Source organism: Myiozetetes cayanensis, unplaced genomic scaffold (genome assembly GCF_022539395.1).
Source record: "Myiozetetes cayanensis isolate MyiCay16 unplaced genomic scaffold, myiCay2020 scf2-11, whole genome shotgun sequence".
Lineage (NCBI taxonomy): Eukaryota > Metazoa > Chordata > Aves > Passeriformes > Tyrannidae > Myiozetetes > Myiozetetes cayanensis.
Window position 1 is genome coordinate 63,459,025 of NW_026087411.1, and position 22,804 is coordinate 63,481,828.

The window sequence follows — 22,804 nt, forward strand, 5'->3', positions numbered from 1 at the left end:
CACCAGATAAAGGGCCATCTTAATGGCATCATCTTGTGCACATATTTAACCACAAGAAAAGGAAGGAGCAATTCTGCAATTGTAAATTTATATGTGATAATTTTCATATTAAGTACTAAACTGTTCTGTGAAAAAAGAAACATAAGAAACACCATGACAAGTGCATGACCTGTGCCACACACAGAGAATGAATGCATCTGCTATGTCCAATTACTGATGTTGATCAATTTAAACCTGATTTACAGTCTGCTGCAAAATCTTACACCAGGAGACTCCTTGATGGCAGTATCAATATACATAGCTCTATCAGGAGAAAAAAAAAAGCACTTCATACTGGGCAAACACACACATTCTGAAAAAATTAGATTAAGCATTTACAGGATGGAGGTTTGTGTTCCATTAAGTCACTCTTATGCCATCATTAGAAAATGCCCCTAAGCAGAGGTGGGTTTGAGGGATTAAGAAGGAAAACTTGGCACAAGGAGACACCTAATACTGGCATTGCATCAACAACATAACTGCACTCAAGTCTCAGCAAATGCGGGTTTTGCTGACTTCAGTTTGCAATTTGTGACAGCAGATGGTTGAAACCTGCCCCTATAAAAATTCCATGCCTGAAGTGGCATTGCCTATGTTTACACACCCTGAGAAGTAAGACTTGGATTTACAAAGAACCAAGTGAGTAACTTCTATTCCCACATGCTGGGATGCCTGTTACGCAGGGTACAGGACACTTGAAAAAACAGCAAAGTATTTGGCCACTCTTACATAGTCAATAAGCTTTTATTTAGACGATAAAGGGCAACGTGTTTGCAAGAAGAAAGATCTAGGTAGATTTATTGCTCCCCTGAAATTCAGAGAAGTCCCACAGGTTCCCTGTCCACATATCAGTGCTTGAGTGAAAGAACAAGCAGGTTCTTTAAATCACAGGCAAAGTCACTATCTGCATTAACTGCACAGAGATTTCATCTTAACGTTGCCTCCCGCTGGATACATTCTGTGTATGAGGAGGAATCTAAATATTGGATGGCACATATTTGGCAGGTCTTGCACCCCTCTTCACAGACAATGGTTTTGTCATAACTCACAATGAAGTTACTGTAATACTGCTTAAAGAGTGTGCTGTGTGGCATAGACAACTGTTTGGCCATTTCATATAGGCTTTCTGGCTTCAAGTCTTCAATGCCGTAAGTTTTAGTCAGGATGTATTCTAATTTCCAGTTGGATTCATTTTTCTTATTGGCATCTCTGAGGTCCAAGTAAAACTGCCAAAGATCCTACAGTTAAAACAAAAAAAAAAAAAGAAAGAAAAAAAAGAGAAAGAAAGAAAAAATAGTCACGGCTGTATTGCTTTCTTCCCTGCTTCATTAAGTCTCTGGAGTGATATATTGATTAGGAAGCTGTCACTCCTCATTATTCACAAGCGAATAGAAGGTCATGTCCCACCCCAAGAGCTGGGCTTACACCCAAAGCTGGTACTTGCAGTGCAGTAATGGTGGGGGGATGGGGAGGAGAAGAAAAAGGAGACACAAAAGGAGCAGTGCCAGTGTTGTAGGTCTTTCCTGTCCAAACTCCTCTGTGCTCATGTCTGCCTTCGGAGTGGGGCAAAAGGGTAAGAATCAGAAGTCTCCTTTCTGCAGGCACTCCTTGAGGGGCAGAATGGACAGAAAAAGAATGGCCCAGGGAGAATTTAAAGGAAAGGAAGAGATCTCAATGCAGGAGTGAAATCTGCACAAGAAAGGAGCAGCCTTTATTAGCATAGGTCTCCAGAGAGAAACCCCACTCCCAGTCAAGTTGCAGGGCACATTGTCACTGAACTTAGTGGAGTCAAGATTTTATCCTGAATTACAGAGAGAAAGCCCAAGTCATTCAGAGTCAATATAACTATACAGGATTCACTTTATCTCCAAAAATCACGAGACTACAGAGTAAAAGTATTTTATTTTTTTTTCCTTCTAAATTTATCTATCATTTCCTATAAAAAGTATAAACTCTATATAGGCAGATGCATGATTACAAAAGACATCATATGGTTAAAAGCGCTTTTCTTCCTCTGCCCTTCTACACCCTTTAAAAGCCTTTCATGGATTGCATCCCAAAGCTCAGGCTATCTTCAGCAAACAACAAGCCTAGGATTTGGGGTGAACCTCTTTCACAATTGCAGAGCTCCCTGGATTTTGCCTAGAAAAATTCTGATTGTCTTTGATCTATGTCATAAGAATATGCCATTGAGAATAGAAACTACTGGGTAGTCTAGCAGGCATAGAAAGACAGATTTCCTTTCCTTTGTCCAGGAAGAATAATTAAGAGTAAGCACCAAAGTTCCACCAATAGTCATGATACTATAAAGGCTGATATCTCACTGTAATTTTCAATGACACTATATTTAAGGTCTTAAACAATGCTTTAAAATATTTACTTACCAGTAAGCTATAATCAAGAATATCATACTGATACAATCTGACACCAGGGTTATTGGACTCCATTTGCCATACACTCTTCACTGGGGTTACAGCAGGTGCCACAAACAAGGAATTGACTGGCTTTTCTGCAGGAAAAGGGAAGGTGAGAAGACAATTTTCTTTCAATCATTTCTTTTTCAAACAAATATTTTTTTAGAGAACCAACATAGGAAGAACAAGAGTGACTGGCTTAAGGACATTAGCTTTTTTTTTTTTCCCCTGAATAAGCTATATCACTGTGAACTCCTTCTATACTTTCAACAGATAGACCAAAACCTGTGTCAAATACAACAGTACCCACTCCAGTGTGTACCATTTAAGTTTGTCTATACTAGAGGCTTCCCAACCAATTCAGCTACCTGTGCGAAGTGGTCTTGCCTATATGTGAAGCCTCTGCATTTTGCATATTTCTACTGAAGACATATTCAAAACCTTTAGCTGCTGTTTCCATACTGCATTTTACATGTCACTTTACGTGTTTATGCTATTATTAGAAACACCAGAGTCTCATCACCTGACCCTGACTTCACTCAGCTACATTAACTCAGCACCCAGTATATGAACACTGATCTTCACAGCAACTGAACTGTGAGGATGCACATGGGTTTTAATGAGACAGAATATGTAGGTAAGTACATTAAGAGGTTCTCTGTGGAAGAAGAAAGAAACCCTAACTTTTCCCTTCTCTGACACTGTCACAGCAGTGAAATCACAAGGTCAGTCTCCATATATAAGCAGAAGTTTTGAAAGCCTGGAAATCAGTAGAAGATAAAAGAGAGAAGATAAAACTGGAGAAGATAAAACTGAGCTCTATCTCATTACACTGATGTTGGCTGCAATATTACATTTATATTGAATTCTCTGGAATTTTGTCAAGAGGAAAATGTCATGAATAGAAGACAGTCTAAAACTGTACAGATAAACACCATCTGTATGTAGCTACATGCAACTTCACTGTTTAAATCTTGTCAAAAGACGCAAAATTACTAAAATAATTTGGAAGCAGTTGCACATATGAACTGTAATGACAAACACCAAGATCAGTCTGTCCTCAGTGAAATTTGCAGTAGAGATGATGATTTCAAGCACAAATGGGACAAGGTACAAAAGATGTAAGTATGAGACTGCCTTGAGCACCATCAAAAAAAAAAAAAGAAAAGCCAGCTCTTTCATTAGTCTGGATTCTTTTTTACTGGAGATTAATTCCATGATTACACCATGTTAAAAGGTAAAAGATTTGGAATAGTGTTACCCCAGTCATCATTTTGGGTATTGCTTTTATAAGTTTATAAAAAACACAGATGAAGAGCCAATTAACATTTGGGTATTTTACATAAAGCAAAGCAACGGACCTCTCACTGTTCTGTGCTACAGACACAACTTATTACATATCTTCTGTTAGAGATGTTAAGAGTGCTCCATATGGCCATGCACATGCTTCAAACCAGGGGATTTCCAAGCAATAAACAAAAATTTCAGTGTGGGTGATTTTCTTGAAGGGAAATTAGCTGATCTAAGAGATGCAACAGGGAGAGACTTTCTTTCCCCTGCCTCCTGCTTACCCTTATCTTAATTAACTTTGAAGCAGCAGGGAACTCAGCAGAGAGGCACAGTAATGATGCAGGAAACACAAGAACATAGAGCATGTCTAGCTGGCCTGAGAACATTCCCTTTGACACATTACACAATAGCAACTGGCTAGTATAATTTGCCTGTGTCACTGCCGAGAGTAGAGAGGAAAGACTAGAAATTCTTGTCTAGGCATAAGCATTCATTTAAAAAAAAATAGATTAGGAAGCTTGAGGAGTCTCTTCTGACTTCAATAAAAAAAAGACAGTCTGACTTTTAAGATTCTCTTTGGAAAAAGAATGGGAGTGTGTGAGACTTGAGCTCTTGCAGCTATAGAGCGGTATTTCACAATTTCCTTTTTCAATAATTTATAACAGAGGCTGACTAGGAAAAACATGCAAGAAAGTATTAATTTGCTTTTAATCAGGAAGAAAAAGATTTAGGAGTCAGCAAGCATCATTACCTTCTTCATCCAGGAGGACCATGATACTATCTCTATGTGTATGTCCAAAAAACTGGCCCGCAATAACACTACTGTATTTGCGAAAAATCTTTACCAGTCTCTCATTGTAATACTCCCTTATAGCTGTAGTATTCCTTGCATATGGCAAGTATCCTACCGGTACATGACCTATTATATATACCTAAGGAATTAAATACAGAAAGCACGATTAGCACCTTCATTTGAAACTTACACTTTTAGCTGTAACCTAGAAATGGTTACTACAGTTTCATAATAATGCTGTCTCGGAAATGGCATTCTGAAAGGTGTAAATCATGACAAGTTTTTTTATATAAAATACAAGAAGTAAGAATGTTTAAATTTATATTATCACTTAAGTACATTATTAGAGGAAAATATTTCCAATAAATCTACATGCGATTTTAGGCCTAAGGAAAATGTAATCAATTACTTCAAATGAAAAAAATTTGTTACTAGAGCAAGACTTAAAATTTGGCATCTCAAGAGGATAGAAGGAAAAACTTATGTTCAAGTATTACAGTGCTTGCATGGTCAGAGAGCCACCAGAAACATGGAAAAACCAGTTAAAACCCCTCTGTCTGAGGCAGAGACTTAGTGGCAACTGCACACACCAGCTAATATGCTGCAGAATTTCATGAGGAAGGGAAATCTCTCATTTCTCCTGACTGGACTATAATATTTTTTAAATTATGACACTGCATCAAAATGTAAACATGCTTCAAATTAAGCACATCTTCTGCTCAGATGATGATCCAATCCCTGCACCAATCAATCAATCAATCAGGAGCCAACAATTCACTTCAAAACCTCAGTAATATATGATAATTTACTATAACACTCAAATCATAGCAATTGCTGCAGCTTGGCTAAGTTTTGTGGTTGACAAACTCCTTTCTAATTTCTATTTTTTATACTTTTAATTATATGAAAATGTAAATCAAACATGCTAGCTTTTGTCTTAGTCCAAGACTGCAGATTTTAAAATTAAAGGCTATGGGTAGAAAAGGTAAGAAACTGGCTTCTGCAGTATTTCACACAATAGGAAAGTAAAGGTGTTCTACTGTATACTTTGAGAAACTTCATTGAACTATTTTATTAATTGTTGCAGTATAACGTAGCTATCCAAAGAGGAATTACTGAAAAACAAATTTTAATTTTTTAGTATCTTTGGCAGCATTAGTATTCTTCTAGAAGAATGTTTATATTTTCATTGTCTCTACTTCTTCTGATGGGTTGTGTTCATGGTCCCTACCTTTTCCTTGTTTTGTGAAGAGGTTTCAAGTATTGCCTCTAGCCAGGCAAACTGGCTGGCTGGGTCAGTGATATTCACAGTTACGCTGTTGGGACTGTAATATAAATTTGTGTTCAAACTGATTATCCTGAGTGGTTGAGAGCTGTCACCGGATTCAAACAGCTGTGTGTAGAAGCCACCTGAGAAAACAGGACCAATATCCTATGAAAAATGAAAGGCTTCAAGGCACAACTTTACAATCAAAGTACACTACTGACAAATTACCCAGCCTTACTCTTTCTAATAGACTATGCATGCTTATTCAAGCCACACATCACCTAGTCACAACAGAACATCTTAACGTTTTCAGCCATATTTTAGTACAAATTGACACTGAATTCTTTACGAATTCTTGCCTGTAATTGTCTTTGTGTTTATTTGACAGTATTCAGATGCAATTATCACAAGCAAGAAGCCCTGTAATGTTTCTTTCACACTGAGATACAATAGTTGTTAAAAGGTCCACATTTCTTGAAATACTGCAAACATACAGGCTCCTCCAGGAAGAACTGTTTGAGTTTGGTAGCCTTGTACTTTGAAAGTCATTTAACTTCAGATTGATAACATGATGAAAAGATCACATTTTTCAGTTCTAGCTCCCAAAACTCTCCACAGCATGCTGAGCTTCTTCAGTGGGTGTAACCTCATAGCTCAGTGGAGCTATAGCAACAGAATTGTAATATATGTGAATTTATGGTCTGCCCTTTGAGTTTTGTTATCCTTCTTCAAGTTTCTGCTTCCATTCTTATCCCACGTTTGTTCTCTTTCAGGACAAAACCCACAAATTAAACTTCCAAATCCCTAATGTTTGAGTGGATTGGAAATCGGGTTGCGCTTTTCAGTCCTTTGCTAAAAAGAACAATCCTAATTAGGATATCAATATTCTCCCACTTAGTAAATTGGACACAAATGTTAACAGTATAATCACCGTGACTATGTGCTATCATAACCTGAACAAAAATGTACCTATTCAATATGCTCTGAAATACATATAGCATTTAAACAGAAACAACATTTTAACAGTTTTTTACAACCAAAGTTAAGTTTTCTTGTGCATCCATATGCCTTCATCTAAAAAGTATTAAGAGATATTAAAGGCAGAAAGGTATTTCACATGCATTGGTACAAAGTAAGTAACACTGTACATCTCTACAAGAAGCAATAATTATTGTATCAGAAAGGAATAAATGTATTCTGAATACAGGTATTGACATTCAAAAAGATAAGTAACTTCTTCCAGGAAAAGCATTACAGATAATCCATTGTTCTGATTCATCCTATGAGACTTAGCTAAACAAACAGGACAAATCCATAAAAACATTAATTTCCTAAACCCTAGCTTCACAATGCATTACTGCCATACTTTACCTTTTCTGAAGGTATTGATTGCTTCATCATTTAGCCAAGGTTTCCAGAAATCGGCAACAGCATTGTAAACTTCACTAGTAGTCACAGGAAGCTGATCCTGTTAGAGAGGAGAATCTGGCTAAGTCCTAGCGTTCAGACACACAGACAAAAAAATCTCTAAATTATGCTACCTGGCCTCTTGCATAACACGTAAGTGTATCCATTCATCACCAGGAGGAATCCAAGAAAGGAAAAAAACAACTTCTGAACTGCTGATTAGCTTCGAATGCCTAAACTTAGTCAGAACCGACTGCATGGCCTTGTTAATGCATTGATAAACTAACGCCAGAAATATGTCAAACTTTAGGAATACAGCAGAATGGAAAACCACACATTCTGCAAAATTAATAAACATATCAACTGACAAGTCAAAGTCTAAAAATAAACTCTCTTGGATGACAAGCTTGAATGTAAGCTCCTTTTAAAGAAGGTGATTTTTTCAAGACCTTGAAGTTCATAGCAGCTCCCCAAAACTCCACTACGGTCCTCAGACACATTCAGATGAAATTGGCAAATGTTACTGTGGTGTCCTGTAGTTCTAGTAACAAAGCATTTAAAATATAAAAGAAAAAGTTTTGTCAGTGTTTTCTCCCACCAGCTTTAATTAGGACTGTAGCATTCTTCAGCCTGAGCCACAGCCTGTTAAGAGCCATGCTGTGATCTAACCCTGACAGGAAGACACCAGCCTGGCCTAAGAGGGGTTGAAAAACAGGAACAGCATTGCAGTGCATGTTTTCTTAAACATAAAATTTGACCTTTCCAAGATCTTTGAAACCAAACCTATGTTGTTAGAGGCTTAGGCAGTAAGTCTCTGTCTAGGCGCAGTGCAATCAGACGTCTGTTGAGAAATTTGTTTCTTGCAGTGCAGAGACATCAGTAATTAGGACAGCTTTGAGCCAGACCTAACAGTCACTAACAGACACAGCAAAACCTGATCTCAGATAAGAGGCCATGTTATGGACTGAAGGTGTTTGGGACCCAGGCAAGCCAGTGTTCTGTGAACTGCTAGACAGCAATTTGGGAATCTGTTTTAAGCAGAGGCAAGGGTGTGAAGCAAATAAGACAATGCAGAAAGACTGAGGTCACAATATACGATCTGAAAGGTATCCCAATGCTTGATTATACTGAGTAGTGTTTATAATATGTTCTGCAAGAAAAATCACCCAAGACTGTTTAATTGTTAAGACAGGTCAAAATACAACTGAGAGCAATAAAATTCTTCCATGCATGGGGAGCACGCAGCTTTCACACTTGCTTTGGAGAAGCCTACAAGGGTGCGGCTTGCTCCACATCACTTCCAGCCTACAAGACATTTGCCAAGCATGTCCATATGAAATGGACATAGAGAAGTGTCATAAACTGCAAAAAACAAACAGTAAAACAATCAAAACAGTTGAAATGACCCCATGGTGGGGATATCCTGATCCCATCGCCTTTTTCAAGCAGTAACTGAAAAGCATTCCAGTTCTGCACATTGGTGAAGCACGCCATTTTCAAAGCAAAGTATTACACAAACACTCCTGTGTGGCTTTGCGCAGAGAAAACTACAACAATCACCAGTTATTCTAATCATCTGCCTGCTTCACAGTCCTATTTGATGTCCATCTGCCCCTCCTGACCATCTTTTTTTCTATTTTCAGATTTAAATTCAAAACCAAAACTCGTATTTGTTGAAAAATTCCCTACACTGTTTGTCTACAAGGTTATTGTATCTAGTTTTTTTCTTCTATATCAAAGAAGACTTCTGAATGACAACTATTCTCTGTTCAGACATTTTTAAAAACAAAACAAAATGAAAACAAACACTGAGACCTTAGTTAAGGTGTTTTAAAATACTTTACCAGAGGTGTCCAGTGAACCAACCTGTCCCCATCAGTGCACCTGACAAGCTGACACAAAACTACCACAGTAAAAACACAAGAGACTGAAGTCCCAGTTTGGTTTGTATGCTCGCATTTCCAATATATGTCTAGTTCCTATTACTGTCTCTCGCGTTTCCTTTTCCCACTCTCTCAGCACCTCTGTTACTCTTCAGTGTCCACTCTTCAGCAGGAAACCACTAATTCCAGCAATGACACAGGCAATTATATAATTACCTACTACACCAACATATACCCTGACAGGCCTAATGAATAACACAGAAAGCTGGAATAAATCCTTTGGGTTGTGAAAGGGTGTTACTGAATTGCCATGAGGCATTTCAAACAAAATATTTTAGTTGACCTGCTCCACATCCCTTCTGATCCCCTCAGATCCAATGACAGCATTTGCTTCTGAGTCCTGTGTGCTGCCAGATCAACCCACAACACGCTTTAAAGGACACATGAAGCAACTGTTTACATTTGAGCTATGCCAAGAACAATATTCGCAGTACAGTCAAAGTGAAAAAGTCCTCAGCTGCACAGAGAAATATTCACATTGATGATTCACTGGCTAAGTGTCCAATAAGGGAAGAAAAAGACATATTTTTAATAATAGTGGCAAAACTATAGGGACATTACAAAAATTCTGCCATTAGTTTGATAAAAAAAAATAAACCCAGTGATGCCAGCACACAGATTTCCAGTAGGCCTTGAAACTTACCACAGACTCACAGATCCATTAAGGATGCAATTTCTGATGCACATGCATGATGCATACAGCAATAAAAAAATAAGCATGTATTAACTATTCCAACACGTGGTGGTTCCAAACCATGAGGACCAATCAGCAGTGAATTCACATGATCTCAGGCCATGTACAGATTTTACCTGGCACCAGCCTTTCCTTAGGTATGAGCACAAAGAGAGAGATCTAGTTTCTGTTCTACAATGGAACTATTGATCATTTTAAATGCTAACTGCAAAATTGTAGAATTCTGTTTCCAGAATGATTTCTGAGGGGTTAGGAACACACTCAATATAATGTATAAACAAACAGCTAACTTGTTTTACCTGTGGCCAGTAGTCATGATTGCCCAAGGCCGGGAAAACCTGAAGATCTGGAAAGAAATTACGAATTGTAGAACTCATATTGCCAATGATGTTAATGACCAACTTTGTGGAGAGCTCTTTTACAGGAACATGAGGAGGGCTATCTCTGAAAAAGAAAAAGGCTTTATTAACAAAGGTTTGTTAGCAACATAAGGGAAGGTAAAAAATTCTGCAAACACATCTACATTCTAGCATGTAAGACTACTATACTTTTTGATTAAACCCACTGAATTCCTTGAAAGGCTCACTGTAAAGGCATTAAAAAATGCAAACAAGTAGACTAATGTTTATCCTATGTTTCACATCATAATGAAGATTTCTTACAAATTAAAGTAATGCCATCATTTTGAGCTACTGTGCAGTTTGGGTTATGTTTTTCATCACCTGCACAACTTTGTAGATTTTTTTTTCCCTTTTAACAACATCCTGTTGAAAATTAAGTACAACAAGGTAAGTGAAATAAATTCATCACTTATCTTCATATACTAGTATTTTTTAACACCCTTCCCTCAGCAAAATTGACACAATATAAACAAGCTGGTTCTCACAAACACTCAAAAATATTAATCTCTTTGATAAATCATCCATTGATCTATAACAAAAAAAAATTATGTGCTGGTAAAACTGAGAGTTTTCCTATGGCAGAAGAGTACATCAATGCTATCTTTCATCAATACCTAGAAAGTAACAGGGCACAGTACTATCAAGCTACTCATATGCCTCCCTTTCATACTTCTCCAGTCCCACTGCTAAGGCACACAAAGCCTCACAGGCAACACCTCTGTGAGAGTATTATTATGCTCACTTTCTAATATGGAAGATGGAAGCAGGAAAGGTAAATGTTTTTACTCAACAGAGGCCTGCAATGAGGGACACTTTCTTTAGAAGTACATGCAACTATGAGTGACAATACTGAAGAGAGAGGCAGCAACTATGACACTGTTACCCTCCCCCTGAGAGCCTCTGATCTAGAATCCATAGAGGTACCAAACCAGACTGGTAATTTTATACATTAAAAAAAAAAAAAAATTGCATAGGCTATAGTATTGCTTGTTCTAGTTACCTCTTAAAGAACCAAATACAATATAGTTACAGGGTATCTTCTAAGAAAGGATGCACTTCAGATTTAGACTTCAGATGCAGACTTGAAGATGTGCAAAATTCACTGCCTCCCATAATAATTAATTCCAGTCAGTTAATACCCTTTCTTTTTGCTTTTTGCATTTTCCACCCTCCTGGCACCATTGCTATTAACTTACACTAACACAGCCATGTGGTAAATATCGCAATGAACAGTCCAACAATTAGTACAGAGATCGAAGTCTGTTCCTGAGGCCTTATATTCTCAGTCTTCCACCTAGTAGCCATTTGGACAACTAAAGGGACAACTATCATTTGTGACATACTGAACCCGGATCTGTTGGTGCAAATATAAACCTGTGAATTACCGCACTATCTGGATATCCAGCTTTCACTGCAGAGTGACTTGAACACTTACCCTGTCCAAATCATGAACGAAACCTGCTCTTTTGAATCCTTCATGAATGCAAATGCTGACAAAATAAGTTGGTAAGGAGAATCGCACAAAAAGTCTCCAAATGGGCCTGGGTTGGAGGCATTGGCTCCTTTGGAAGAAGAACAAACTTTGGTGCGATCAGGGGTAATGTGATAAGTCGGATCTAAATGTAGATCAGATACATGCCAGAACTGCCCTGTTTTCAGAAAACAAAGATTAAAGAAAATGCATTATTTGCATCTGAACTGGATATATAAGGGTAGTGCCAAGTTTGCTCCACTTTGTCTACTGCTATTCCTCTCTAAAGTCTTGAAAAGGAGAATAAATTTAACAAATTGTTGATTAGCCTGTCTGATAAGCGTGGGCAAGTTCTGCATTCCTGACAAGAGTCGAGTCCTTCATGTGGTCCACTTAGAAAAACTGAAAACAGAAGCAGAGGCATGGGTTTACACTATTCACCAGAAATAAAATGGGGATTGGAAGGAACTGAAAAATCAGCTCTTTTTCATTAATAGCAATCTGGAAACTGTAGAGCAGAGAAGGCAATAAAAGGACTTCTCCACTTCACCTGAAAAGAGAGGGAGTTGCATTTTAATTATTTTTCCAGAGCTTCCCCGGCTGGAAGCTACCATAAAAGATCAGTCTAGGAAGAATGGCAAGAAACAGCAATGTTTCTTGTGTGTGCAAAATGTTCTTGTTTCAACGTGTGCAAAAATTTCAAAGCTCTTCTCCTCAGCAGCCACAGTAGAAGAGGTTGGGCTTCTTACCATATAGCAGTGTGTCAGCCTTACCTATTCACTGCTTTCCAGGCTGACGTGTTCTCAGCCACGGCTACACAGCACTGCATGGATAAAGAAGCTGAGAAGTTCAGGAGTATGCTGAGCATGGTGAATGAAGACTGTATTAGTCTACAAGCCTTGAAGTTTCATGTAAAATAAGAGTAATTCCTTTCTGTCCGTTTCAAAGCACTTGGTAAAGGCTGTGATACGCATGTATCTGGGGCAGTGGTTGTGAAACAGGGACGGATATAAATTGATTTTTCCCAAGGTCACATGCCCACTCTGTGGCTGAGCAGGCACCACGCCACTCTACCGCGTGGAGCTTTATTTCAGGAAGCAAAAACCAGCAGTGTTCTTCAAAGCCCGCAAAACTGTGACTCCTACGATCAGGACTCAGAGAAACGCCGGGGTACTGCTGCGTGTTCGGTCCGAGGCCAAGTGTGAGGCGCCATGGAATGAAAAGTCCGTGGGAAACCCTTTGGGAGCACTCACCTGCGCGCAGGGCCGCACCAGGGTCCGCGGCGGGCAGGGCGCGGGTGTGTTTGCTGACAGCGCGGAGCCGCGGCGCGGTGTTTGCAGTGCGTGCCTCGGGACAGCGCGCCACAGGCAGGGCCCCGCTCACCTCACCTCACCTCACCTCGCCTCGCCTCTCCTCCCCCGCTGGATAACTGGATATAAACCCCGCTTATCCCCCCCGTACCTGAAAAGCGCCGTGTTTACTGATCTAACAGTGACGCGCAGCTGCAGCCAGCTGGGACAGGGAATACCGCGGCAGGGGGCTAAGCGCGGGCAGCAGTCCAGGGGAGCGGACAGGAGGCACAAGCGGGCAGCGCGCACCCCGGCCACCCCACACTCCCCCCGCAGCCGGGCCGGCAGTGCCCCCGGCCGGGCCTCCCTCCCCGGCTCCCGCCAGGCGCTGCCTCCCGCCGACTCACCCACGGCGGAGCGGGGCTGCGGGCCGGCCGGTGCCGCCTCCAGCGCGGCGCAGAGCAGCGCCAGCCCCAGGGCCTCCCGCAGCTCCATGTCGGCCGTGCGGGAGAGCGCGGCCCGCCAGCGGCTCTGCTCATGTGACTGCCCGGGAAAGGGGCGAGCCACGGGCGCCTTGTGCAAGCCCCGGCCCTCCGCGGCCTCGCCGGGGCCGCCGGAAACCACGGCGCCCCGCCCGCCCGCCCGCACTCCCGCTCGGGGCCAGCAGCCGCCCCGGGCCGCGGCTCCCAAGGGGCCCGGCTGCCGTCGCCTCGGCCCGCCGTGCCCGCGGTGACCTTCAGGGGAGCTCGCAGGAGCCAAGCCTGGCCGCGGGCAGCGCTCAAGTCAGGGCACCGGCTGGTGTGAGGCGGCCTCGAAGGAAGGCTGCTCTCAAGACACCCCACCCACATCTCAAACTTTTCTTGGAAGGATGGATCCCGGTTACTTAAGGTGCTTAAAACAAAACAAAACAAAACAAAACAAAAAACTGATGAAATATGCTATGAAGTACATGCCTAATGCAGCTTAAGGGAAGCGATGAGGTGTACTGTAAATTACGAGTCTCCTCTGCCAAGGCTGTGTGGTAGCAGAGCTGCTGTTTATTGCTAAAGTCAGAGTAGTTTGTTCTAGAGGAAGAGTACTTGCCATCAGTTTTAGGAGCACATGACAATTGTGGTGTCATGGATCCTGTGGCTGCCCTCAAATGTCACAATGCTCAGTATGCTGTTCTGTACAGATCTGCTTTCCAGGGCTCTGCAAAGCTGTTTTATTAGCAGCAGCTGGAAGTCCTATGTCACTTCACTCCTCTGAGCAGTGTCACAGGCACTACTTCTCCACTTTTCTCTAATTTGACATTTATAATGTTTATCTTTAGAGTAGCAAAAGACTTTACCAATAAACTTCATAGTGGTTTCATATTACATATAAAACTGATGTTTGTAGGGGAAAAATAGCCCCTATAATGCAAAATATTTACTGTTTAGGGTTTATTTTTAAATGCAATGTCTCTGCATTCCTTTCCTCACATTTAATAAAAACTTTTTGTTTTTTTTTTTAAATAATGACCTCACAAGTCACTTGTTGTGAAGATGAGTGCTAATATTGGGGAGGCAAGTGTGTTTTTCCCAGTAAAGAAGGAAAAGCAGCTGCTCCCACCTTTCTCAGAAGGGGTGGCTGGGAAGGACAGTCATGTGGCAAGTGCACCCGCAGGCAACAGAGGGAAGGCAGATGAAAGCTGCATCAGATACTGAAGCTGAGGATTAAATCAGCTAATAAAACTGAAGGGCAGAAGATGCTGCTTAAACGTAACTTGAACTGTAGCAGCTAAGCAGCCCAGAACACCTCCCCATATCACTGGAGCAAGTTCTGCTTTCCATTTCTCTGATGAAAAATATTTGCTCCTAGATTTTAAAAACTATCAATAGCCACCAAATAAAACATATCTTCAATGGTTCATAATTAAGGGATCTCTTCTAGACGTGTAGTGGTCCCCACAAAACAGACTTGAATCTTCCTTTCAGACAGCTTCTTTGTGAAAAAATAAAGCTAATGACATTGAATTTTATATTTTATAGTTGTGTGGGTTAGGTGCTAGTTATGTCTGAACTTTCATCAGATGAACGAAATGAGCTACCCACGTTATCCTACCCATCCAGGGAAGTCAGCAGCCTCTTTCCATGATATCACATAGGAGACCTGAAGGATGACACAGTGCAGGATTAGGCCTGGGAGTTGGGCTCAGCTGTGCCTGTATGCAAGGCTATAGGTAGCTACATCTCCATGTGGTTCACTAACTCAGAAAATGTGTGTAGAAAACATGGACTCTCTAAACAATCTCCTCCCAGCTGCCAACAACCCGTTTCAATTTTCCTAATAATCTGAGGCATAAGGTAAGTTTTCTCACCCTGCTCTTTTAAGGAAATATTGGTCAGGCATAAGGTTTTAATTTATATTTTTAAGCAGCATTTTATTTTACATTGCTCACAGTGCAGACTGTTCCCTCTCCTGTACAGAGTAGCTAGGAAAAAACACCTCACGGAAGGGAATTGTAGTAGGTTTGCCTTGTACTGTTTCCCTGCCATCCTTGTGGAAACTGAAAGTTATTTATCGTGTTGACCCTTTCCTCTGACCCTGTGAACGACTTCAATATTTGCACATTAGCAAAAACAAACAAACAAAACTTAACACAACACCACAACCAAAAAAACAAACCTATCAAAACAAATTAAAAACTCTCTTAACTACTAAACCCAAAACTCCATGATAGCCCCAACATCAAAGTCTGTCTGTCTACTGACCTTAACCTGCACTGGGAAACAAATTCCCTGTGAAGAGTAGAGCTGAAACTGGCCTGAGAATCTTACTCCTTTGTCTACATAAAGACAGGGACTTTATCTTTCTCCAGCAAAAAGAAGCCACTGAAGTAAGTCAGTTTTTCATTTCCCGAAATACTCTACACCACATAGAAAGGCTGCTGCATTATTGTGCTGCATGCTTTTCCACCCTTAACCTCAGAAAAGGAACTTTGAACACCTCCCTCCAGAACACTGGAATATTAGCTCATTAAATGCCAAAGGAGCACAGGTTTAAAAAATGTTTTAATTTCTTTTTGATTTGCATTCCAAAACAATTCACATATTTTCCATTTACTGTAATAAAAAAAAAAAAAAAGAGGCAAGTGTTTCAGAAATTTAATGCCAAGTTTAACCTGTTTCACGATAGAGCACAAGCATGCCAATTTGATGGCATAAAGTTGGTTTTTTTTATAAAAAACATTCCCAAAACTCTTTATTAACCTTTCATGCCAGAAATGTGCATTTTAGCTATGTTCGATTATGGACGGGACATTAATCCATCCAGCAGAAGTAACATCTGGACAGAGGTCACGTAAACTCTACGCTTTCTCATAGTGGCGAACAGCAACCACATCACCAAAGGTGAGAGTCTGCAAGTCCAAGGAAAAGACAGACATGTTAGATGCTGGACCATTTTCTGTTATAACACATATTATGAAGGTTGTGCTAGAGCAAGTTTGGTTTACATTATATAATTTATAGAAAAACAAATTGATCTAGATTGACATTTTAAATGAAGAAGCAGCAAAGCCTTAGTTATAGTTTCCATAAGAAATGAAACTTTCTCACTGCTACTTTCACACCCAAGAAGCACATAATGCACATTTACAAGGCAGCGCAAGTGAGGTTAGAATTTAATTTGTTTAATATAGTATTGTTTTAATACAGATTTAGCACTTGTTTTCCCAAAGCTGATCACACCAAGATGTGCGGTCTAAATTTCCAAGTCCTCTCTATCCCTATTCAATACTATTATGCATAGATATATACTTAAGGAGAACCTTGCATTAAAAAAATGCTTTCTGTGCCTTCTGTAGCTAGAACTAGCAGATACTATAGTTGCTGCAATTGTGTAGAACACTAACTACAGTATGCATTCTGGAGGTATTTCCTGAAGTAGAACAGGGCACCTCAGAATGTTCAAATTCCAAAGAAAAAGGTTTTCTGTATATTTGTAGCTATTTCAAAATGCAAAGCATGTGTTTTCCCTTGAATTACTTGCCACATTGTGTTGCACTGACTGTATGCTTTAAAGTTTGTATCATTTGCAAGTCTCCATCCATGCAGATACTCTCCGAAGTATGCAGGAAACAAGCTAACTCCAGTAACCACCTTTGCTAGAACAGTATAGCTGAAGACATTTTTTTGAAAGCTACATCTCAGTGCCAAAAATAAGCAGGAGAAGTACTACCCTGGACATTAGCTACAGTAACTTATAACATTTATTCACCCCATACTCCTGTTTCTGAAAAGTCAGGGAAATAACATATTTAAAGTGAGACTTTTCTCCACACAATTGCTGTTTATTGTAGTTTATAAACAAGAGAGAACTAAAGCCTTTATTATTAAATATGAAAATGCCATTACCTCCTGCAATATTGTAATTTTATTTTCACAGGGAAATACTTGTTTTGTGTAATTAATTCTTTACGTGTGCATACACAAAGAAGCCTGAAATATCACTGGCAACAGATAATTTCCTATATAATCAAGAACTTAGTATCATTACCAGAACTTTTTTTTCTTGGGTATTTACATAAAAGTCTAGAAAGAACATATACCTTCTGGAAATCCATAGGTGGGCTCACCTAAAATCACTAGCAATTCTTTAGTTGTCACTAAGACAAGACACAAAACAACTATTTGAAAAATCCCTGCTAGCTTTCCCCACCAATTAGTTTAAGGATTTGTGTCTAAGTAACACTATCTGTTCGCAAAGCTTGAGATAAGGGTAAGTGAGAAGTGTTAGCTGTGCATTCAAATGCTCAGTGAGCTTTATACTTACCATTACCATTTTGCCATCCTTAATTTCTCTCACAAAGTTTGTCTCTTTGCCGTCCCACTTCTGTACGTGCACCAGTTTGTCTCCATCCAGGGTCACAACTGACTGTGAGATACCAAGAAACACAAAGACCTTCATTTATTTGGGATATTTGGGATTCTGCTCACACATTCACCATTCTATTGAATTCTCTTCAATAGATGGATGTGGATCTAGAATTATAAAGTAGTCCTAGGCATTTTCAAGCCAAGGCTATGAATCATCCTTGTTTTAAGCATGAACTCCACACAATTCTTGTTTGTGTCAAAGGATGAAAAAGTTGTTTCCTTCGAGTTCCAATCTCACAAGAACCTGCGTCAGATGTGCTTTGGGATAACGTTTCACGTTAAGCCCTCAAAGGTACAGGAAGAAAAAGGAATTTAACTATTTCGACTGGAAAAGAGTTATGCCAAATTGTATTTGGACTGAGAGAAAAGCGGGCAGCTAACACAATTCGTCGACACTGGAAGGCAGACAGGAGACTGGGGAAAGGACACGTTCATTCAGACAAGACGGTAAGCGGGCTGGGCAAACAAGATGCAATCTTGCCCTTTTATTCCCCCCTGTCCTTCGCAGTGCTACAATTACTAGTAGCAGAAGTTACTTTTTTTCCCTTTGACCCTACCAAAATACAGCCTCGGGGGCGGGGAGGAAGAAGAGAAGAGGCCACCGCAGCCCCAGAGTTCACTTACTTTGCAGTTTCTATCATCGGGAGTAGTTTCATCAAATTCCTCTCCAAGTTTAAAGCTGATTTCTGTGTTTTTGAAAGTGCTTTGAGTCCTGATCACTACTTTGTCCCCCTCGCTGCTGATAATCACAGTGGGTTTAGTCACATTCCCCACCTGCCGTGTTGCAAACCCCACTCCTAGACCATTCAAAGACAAAGAGAAATCCATCAGACCTTCGGGTTTTAATACATTTTTTTTCTTTTTGCCGCACATCGAGGTACAGAAATCTCTTCTCCCGCTCGACAGCTGTAAGCTACCCCTACGAAATGCTGCTTTCTGCTTCGCTTGTGCCCTGGTACCGACAGTATCCATCGGTACTGGCCCCCCCCGCACCCCGGCTGTAGCTCCGCGCCCCCCTCGCCGCCACCGCACCCCGTTCGCGGTCACTCGCACGGCCTCGATCGCTTCTGCTGCTCTGAGTTTCAGTTCCTTATCACTCCAGCATAATGATTTCTTTTGTGTTTGTTTGTGTCCAGCTTATCGGCAAGCAGCATGTGCCCGTCTTTCACACGCTTCTCCTCGCCCGGGGCCATCTCCCGGAGCCTCCATCCGCAGGACGGTTCCCACGCAAGCACACCCGCCCCCCGAGGCTGAATGACCCGCAGCGAAGTACCTCTGGGCATAGAAGCACAGCCGTCTCAAACACGCCCCCCTCATCACCCCCACTGCTGCCTTTATTTTTAGTAGGGTGCAAAACTCCAAGGTCTCCTAAACAGGTGCCGCCTCCCGGCCGTACCTACCCAGTGCCTTCATGTATTCGTCGAAGTTGTGGCTGTCCACCAGCTTCCAGGTGGCGCAGAAAGCCTCGACCATGGCGGCCGGCTGCGTGTTCCGAGCGCAGTGCCAGGGAGTGGCAGAAGCGCCGGTCCTACCGCGCCGCCCCGCATTTAAAGCGAGCGCCCGGCGGGGGGCCGGGGGTGGGGGGCGGCCGCGATCCGCCCCCGACGGCCCCGCGGAGCCGCCCCACACTGCCCGGGGAGGGCGCTCCCCGCCCCGGCGAAGGGACGCGGTGCTGCCCGGCCGGGGCACACGGCGGGACGCGGAGGGGAAGGGAGAGGGGAGCCTGAGGCACCGCTCCTCACCCGAGCCTCCCTGGGGGCACCCCGGTCTGCCTCCGTTGCTGTCCCTAAATGTAAATTAACACGGTGGGGAAAAACAGAAGCGGGCACCCAACGTGAAAGACTCTACTGGGGATCACAACGCTGCTGAGTTTTCCCATGAAGATTTTCCAACCCAGTTTGGTGTTGGCCAAGTGCAGATCCCTTTACCCATCACAGCATCTATGTGGATGCTGTGTGAACTTGGCATTTGGTGTTGCTGGTTGGAAACAGCACCTTGCCCCCACAATTGGCAGCATTTACAGACTAAGAATGAAAAAAGAAGGAAAAGAGATTAAAACTTGGGGGGGGTTGTTGGTGATTTTTTTTTTTTTTTTGGTGAGCGTTTTTGTTTGGTTTTGGGGTGTTTTTGGTTTTTTGTGGGTTTTTTGTGGGTTTTTTTGTTGTTTTTTTTTTTTACTACAAGAGAGGGAATGTTTTCTTCCTAGTTGTTCTTTGAAATCGTTTTAAGATGCTAGGTGATCATCTTGTCTCTCAAATGTTTTTCAGAAAGCAGCCTGTCTTTGTGGGACACACCACAGTGCCAGCTTTTCCAGACCTATGACTTGGATGGATTCCAGAATACTGAATTTAGCACTTCAGCTCTTGTAACAAAACTCAGGGACTAAGTGAAAGAGAATTTGTGTGATTCATGAACAAAACCTCAACAATTTTTTACCTGGTTCAGCCATACAAAACATAAATAATTATGAATATTTTCCTAATATTTTAAAATTAGCTTTTGACCATCATTTGCATTTCTTTCAGGCTCTTGTAGTATGGCACATTCTTTGAGTGTAGGGCAAATGATAATTTCTGATGGGATTTTAATTTAATTTGCTGTTTTCTCACTTGTCGATAATAATAAGGAATTAAACCCTCTCTGAATTAATCCCAGGAGTATAATCCTAATTCCTTTTACCACACAACACAATTTTCATTAGCCTTCATAACCTAACGTTACAAACTAGTCCATCAATTTCTCTTTAACCTTCCATCCACTTACTTTGAAGCAAAAAGTGCCCTCCTGCAGCTGCTCAGTTTATGTCTGATTGCCTCTTCCAACCAGCTCTTCTGAGGCTTTTCAGACAGTGCTCAGAAAGCCAGGGAGACTAGAGCATCACTTGAAATGACAGACCTCCAAGTTGATCATCAGACTGAAAGGAATCAAATCCTCTTTTTTTTTCTGGTCAAAGTTGAGTAATGCTCTACCTCCAAAGTTTGCAGAGAATACCAGCCTTAGTGGTGCATCTCCTACAGATGTTCCCCAGCCTCATGTCCGTAGTCAGTCAAACCCTCTGTAATGAATGAGAAATACACTTTGTGATTGGCACTGTTGTGGCACAGGGCATATGGGTTTGATATTGTGCATGCATGTCATCCCTCGCTGCAGTTCAGTTTGGGGATTGTGTTTCCTCAATGCAGTAACATTATCAAGTAAAAAATGCCCACCACTCATACCCGAACTCTTCAGTGGTGGTCTCACAGAGCCTCATCTCTGACACACAAGGACATGCCAACTGACCTCATCACTTACCTACTTCACCTGAGATGCATCTGTACCTAATGCAGACCACAAGAAAGCTCGAAAGGGACTTCTTCCATGGGCATGCAGTGATAGGACAAAGGGTAAATGGTTTTAAACTGGAAGAGGTTTAGATTAGATATTAACAAGAAATTCTTCTAGTGCACAGAAACATGGTCACATCTGGCCTTTAGAGCAGATTAAATTTAAGACCTATCAACCTCAACAGTGTCTGTGCCAGTTTTCTTCCTCTGCACTGACAGGGAACAAATTTAAAGCCCCTGATGCACCATTTCTATATCTCATGCTTTGAGTTATTCCCTTCCTTTAGCACAGTAGGCCTGTTCCTTTCCTGAGTATGATCATTTTTCAGCCAAACATTGAAGTTGGTGAGGCACTGGAACATGTTACCCACAGGAATTGTAGATGCCCCATTCCTGGAACTATTCCAGGCCATGTTAGATGGGGCTTTGAGCAACCTGGCCTAGTAAAAGGTATCCCTGACCATGGGGGGCGGGGGTCGGACACAGATGATCCCTTCCAACCCAAATCATTTTATGATTCTATGATATTAAATTCTAAATTATTTTACCAATATCATCTTGCTCTGTATAAATGCTTTGCTATGGCTGGAACGGAGATTGCAGTGTGAAACACACTGACCTGGTATGCATTTTAGGTTGCTGCACAAGAGACCAGCTTGGAGTTTCGTTTGTGCAGTCAGCAGTTTGATGGTTTTAACAGACTCTGTACTCCCCTGTAAAATGCCTGTGTGACGAAAGCTACCTCTGGAGATTCCTCTCTGAACTTGAAGGGATTCATTCTCCTTTATACTAAACTCTTTATAACACCTGAGCAGTCTAAGTAGGCACATTTGCATTTTCTGTGCAAGGTCTGCTTGAAAGACGAAAATGCTGTGGCAACACATCCCTGTGTAATGAGTAATCTTTGCTTCCAAAGGCCATTCAGGGTGAATGTGAGGCTACTCTAACCTTCAGCCTTCAAATACTGGTCACAAACCCTGCTTTTAGCTACCTGTCCCCTCTGTTATATCCCTGCTTCACATGCCCTCAGACATTCAGAGATGGAGGCTGTCAGCCTCGTTCAGCCTTCATCCTGTACTTGAAAGAAAAAAAAATTCACTTGTTCAGGAAAAATAAAAAAGAGGAGGAAGGGGGCACCACAGGATGGCTGCCAGGCTCCTGTGGTAGAAAAGTCTGACCATGAGGTTCTGTCATGTGTGTTCCTCACAACCAATATCAGGAGCTGCTGAGCATCTAATCACTACAGCCAGTCACTAAAGGCTGTAAAAATGTAGTGAATTTGGTGCAGTTAGTGTTTGAAGTCAGATTTATCTATCCTTCTGCTCTGTAGCTCAGTGGATCTAATGCAGGCAGGGCACTCTTGCTACACCACTTCAGTTAAACCTCCACCCTTTCACCATCTTACAGTACAATAGGCAGGAACAGCGTATTACTCTGTAAAGTTTGATCAGTAGTTAAGGGGATACTATGTTATAAGACCTTCAGATAATTTAGTGATGACTGCATCATTTAAACATTTCTCTGTTCGAGGCAGTAAAGACCCTGGAACTGCAGAGTATCTTGTATCCA

The 22,804-nt window shown here is 41.4% G+C and overlaps 2 protein-coding genes across 3 annotated transcripts; both read right to left on the bottom strand.

Annotated features, from left to right (window-relative positions):
* Window positions 1–764: 764 nt before the first annotated feature.
* Window positions 765–13,573, bottom strand: SMPDL3A (sphingomyelin phosphodiesterase acid like 3A). Of its 2 annotated transcripts, XM_050316157.1 has the most exons (8): window positions 13,416–13,573; window positions 11,684–11,897; window positions 10,147–10,291; window positions 7,175–7,271; window positions 5,768–5,946; window positions 4,495–4,675; window positions 2,424–2,548; window positions 765–1,277 (listed from the first exon to the last, which is right to left on the bottom strand). In XM_050316157.1, exons 1-8 carry the CDS (start codon window positions 13,501–13,503, stop codon window positions 966–968), a joined length of 1,341 nt encoding a protein of 446 aa, XP_050172114.1. In that variant the 5' UTR covers window positions 13,504–13,573; the 3' UTR covers window positions 765–965. The 2 variants fall into 2 exon arrangements, with proteins under 2 accessions (XP_050172114.1, XP_050172115.1); XM_050316158.1 differs by lacking the exon at window positions 11,684–11,897 and having other exon boundaries at window positions 13,416–13,558.
* A 2,453-nt stretch (window positions 13,574–16,026) lies between these two features.
* FABP7 (fatty acid binding protein 7) lies at window positions 16,027–19,460 on the bottom strand. Its single transcript, XM_050315991.1, has 4 exons — window positions 19,310–19,460; window positions 18,534–18,706; window positions 17,806–17,907; window positions 16,027–16,390 (listed from the first exon to the last, which is right to left on the bottom strand). Exons 1-4 carry the CDS (start codon window positions 19,380–19,382, stop codon window positions 16,340–16,342), a joined length of 399 nt encoding a protein of 132 aa, XP_050171948.1. The 5' UTR covers window positions 19,383–19,460; the 3' UTR covers window positions 16,027–16,339.
* Between the last annotated feature and the right edge of the window lie 3,344 nt (window positions 19,461–22,804).

Bases quoted from the DNA above. Each gene is read 5' to 3' on its own strand.
- SMPDL3A (XM_050316157.1), bottom strand. From the start codon at position 13,503: ATGGAGCTGCGGGAGGCCCTGGGGCTGGCGCTGCTCTGCGCCGCGCTG. The intron at 4,676-5,767 runs GTAGGGACCATG...TTAATTCCTTAG, and splicing joins CTTCACAAAACAAGGAAAAG to GTATATATAATAGGTCATGT. The intron at 1,278-2,423 runs GTAAGTAAATAT...TTTTAACTGTAG, and splicing joins TTCTTGATTATAGCTTACTG to GATCTTTGGCAGTTTTACTT.
- FABP7 (XM_050315991.1), bottom strand. From the start codon at position 19,382: ATGGTCGAGGCTTTCTGCGCCACCTGGAAGCTGGTGGACAGCCACAAC. The intron at 18,707-19,309 runs GTAGGTACGGCC...TGAATGGTCTAG, and splicing joins CGAATACATGAAGGCACTGG to GAGTGGGGTTTGCAACACGG. The intron at 17,908-18,533 runs GTAAGTGAACTC...GGTATCTCACAG, and splicing joins CCGATGATAGAAACTGCAAA to TCAGTTGTGACCCTGGATGG.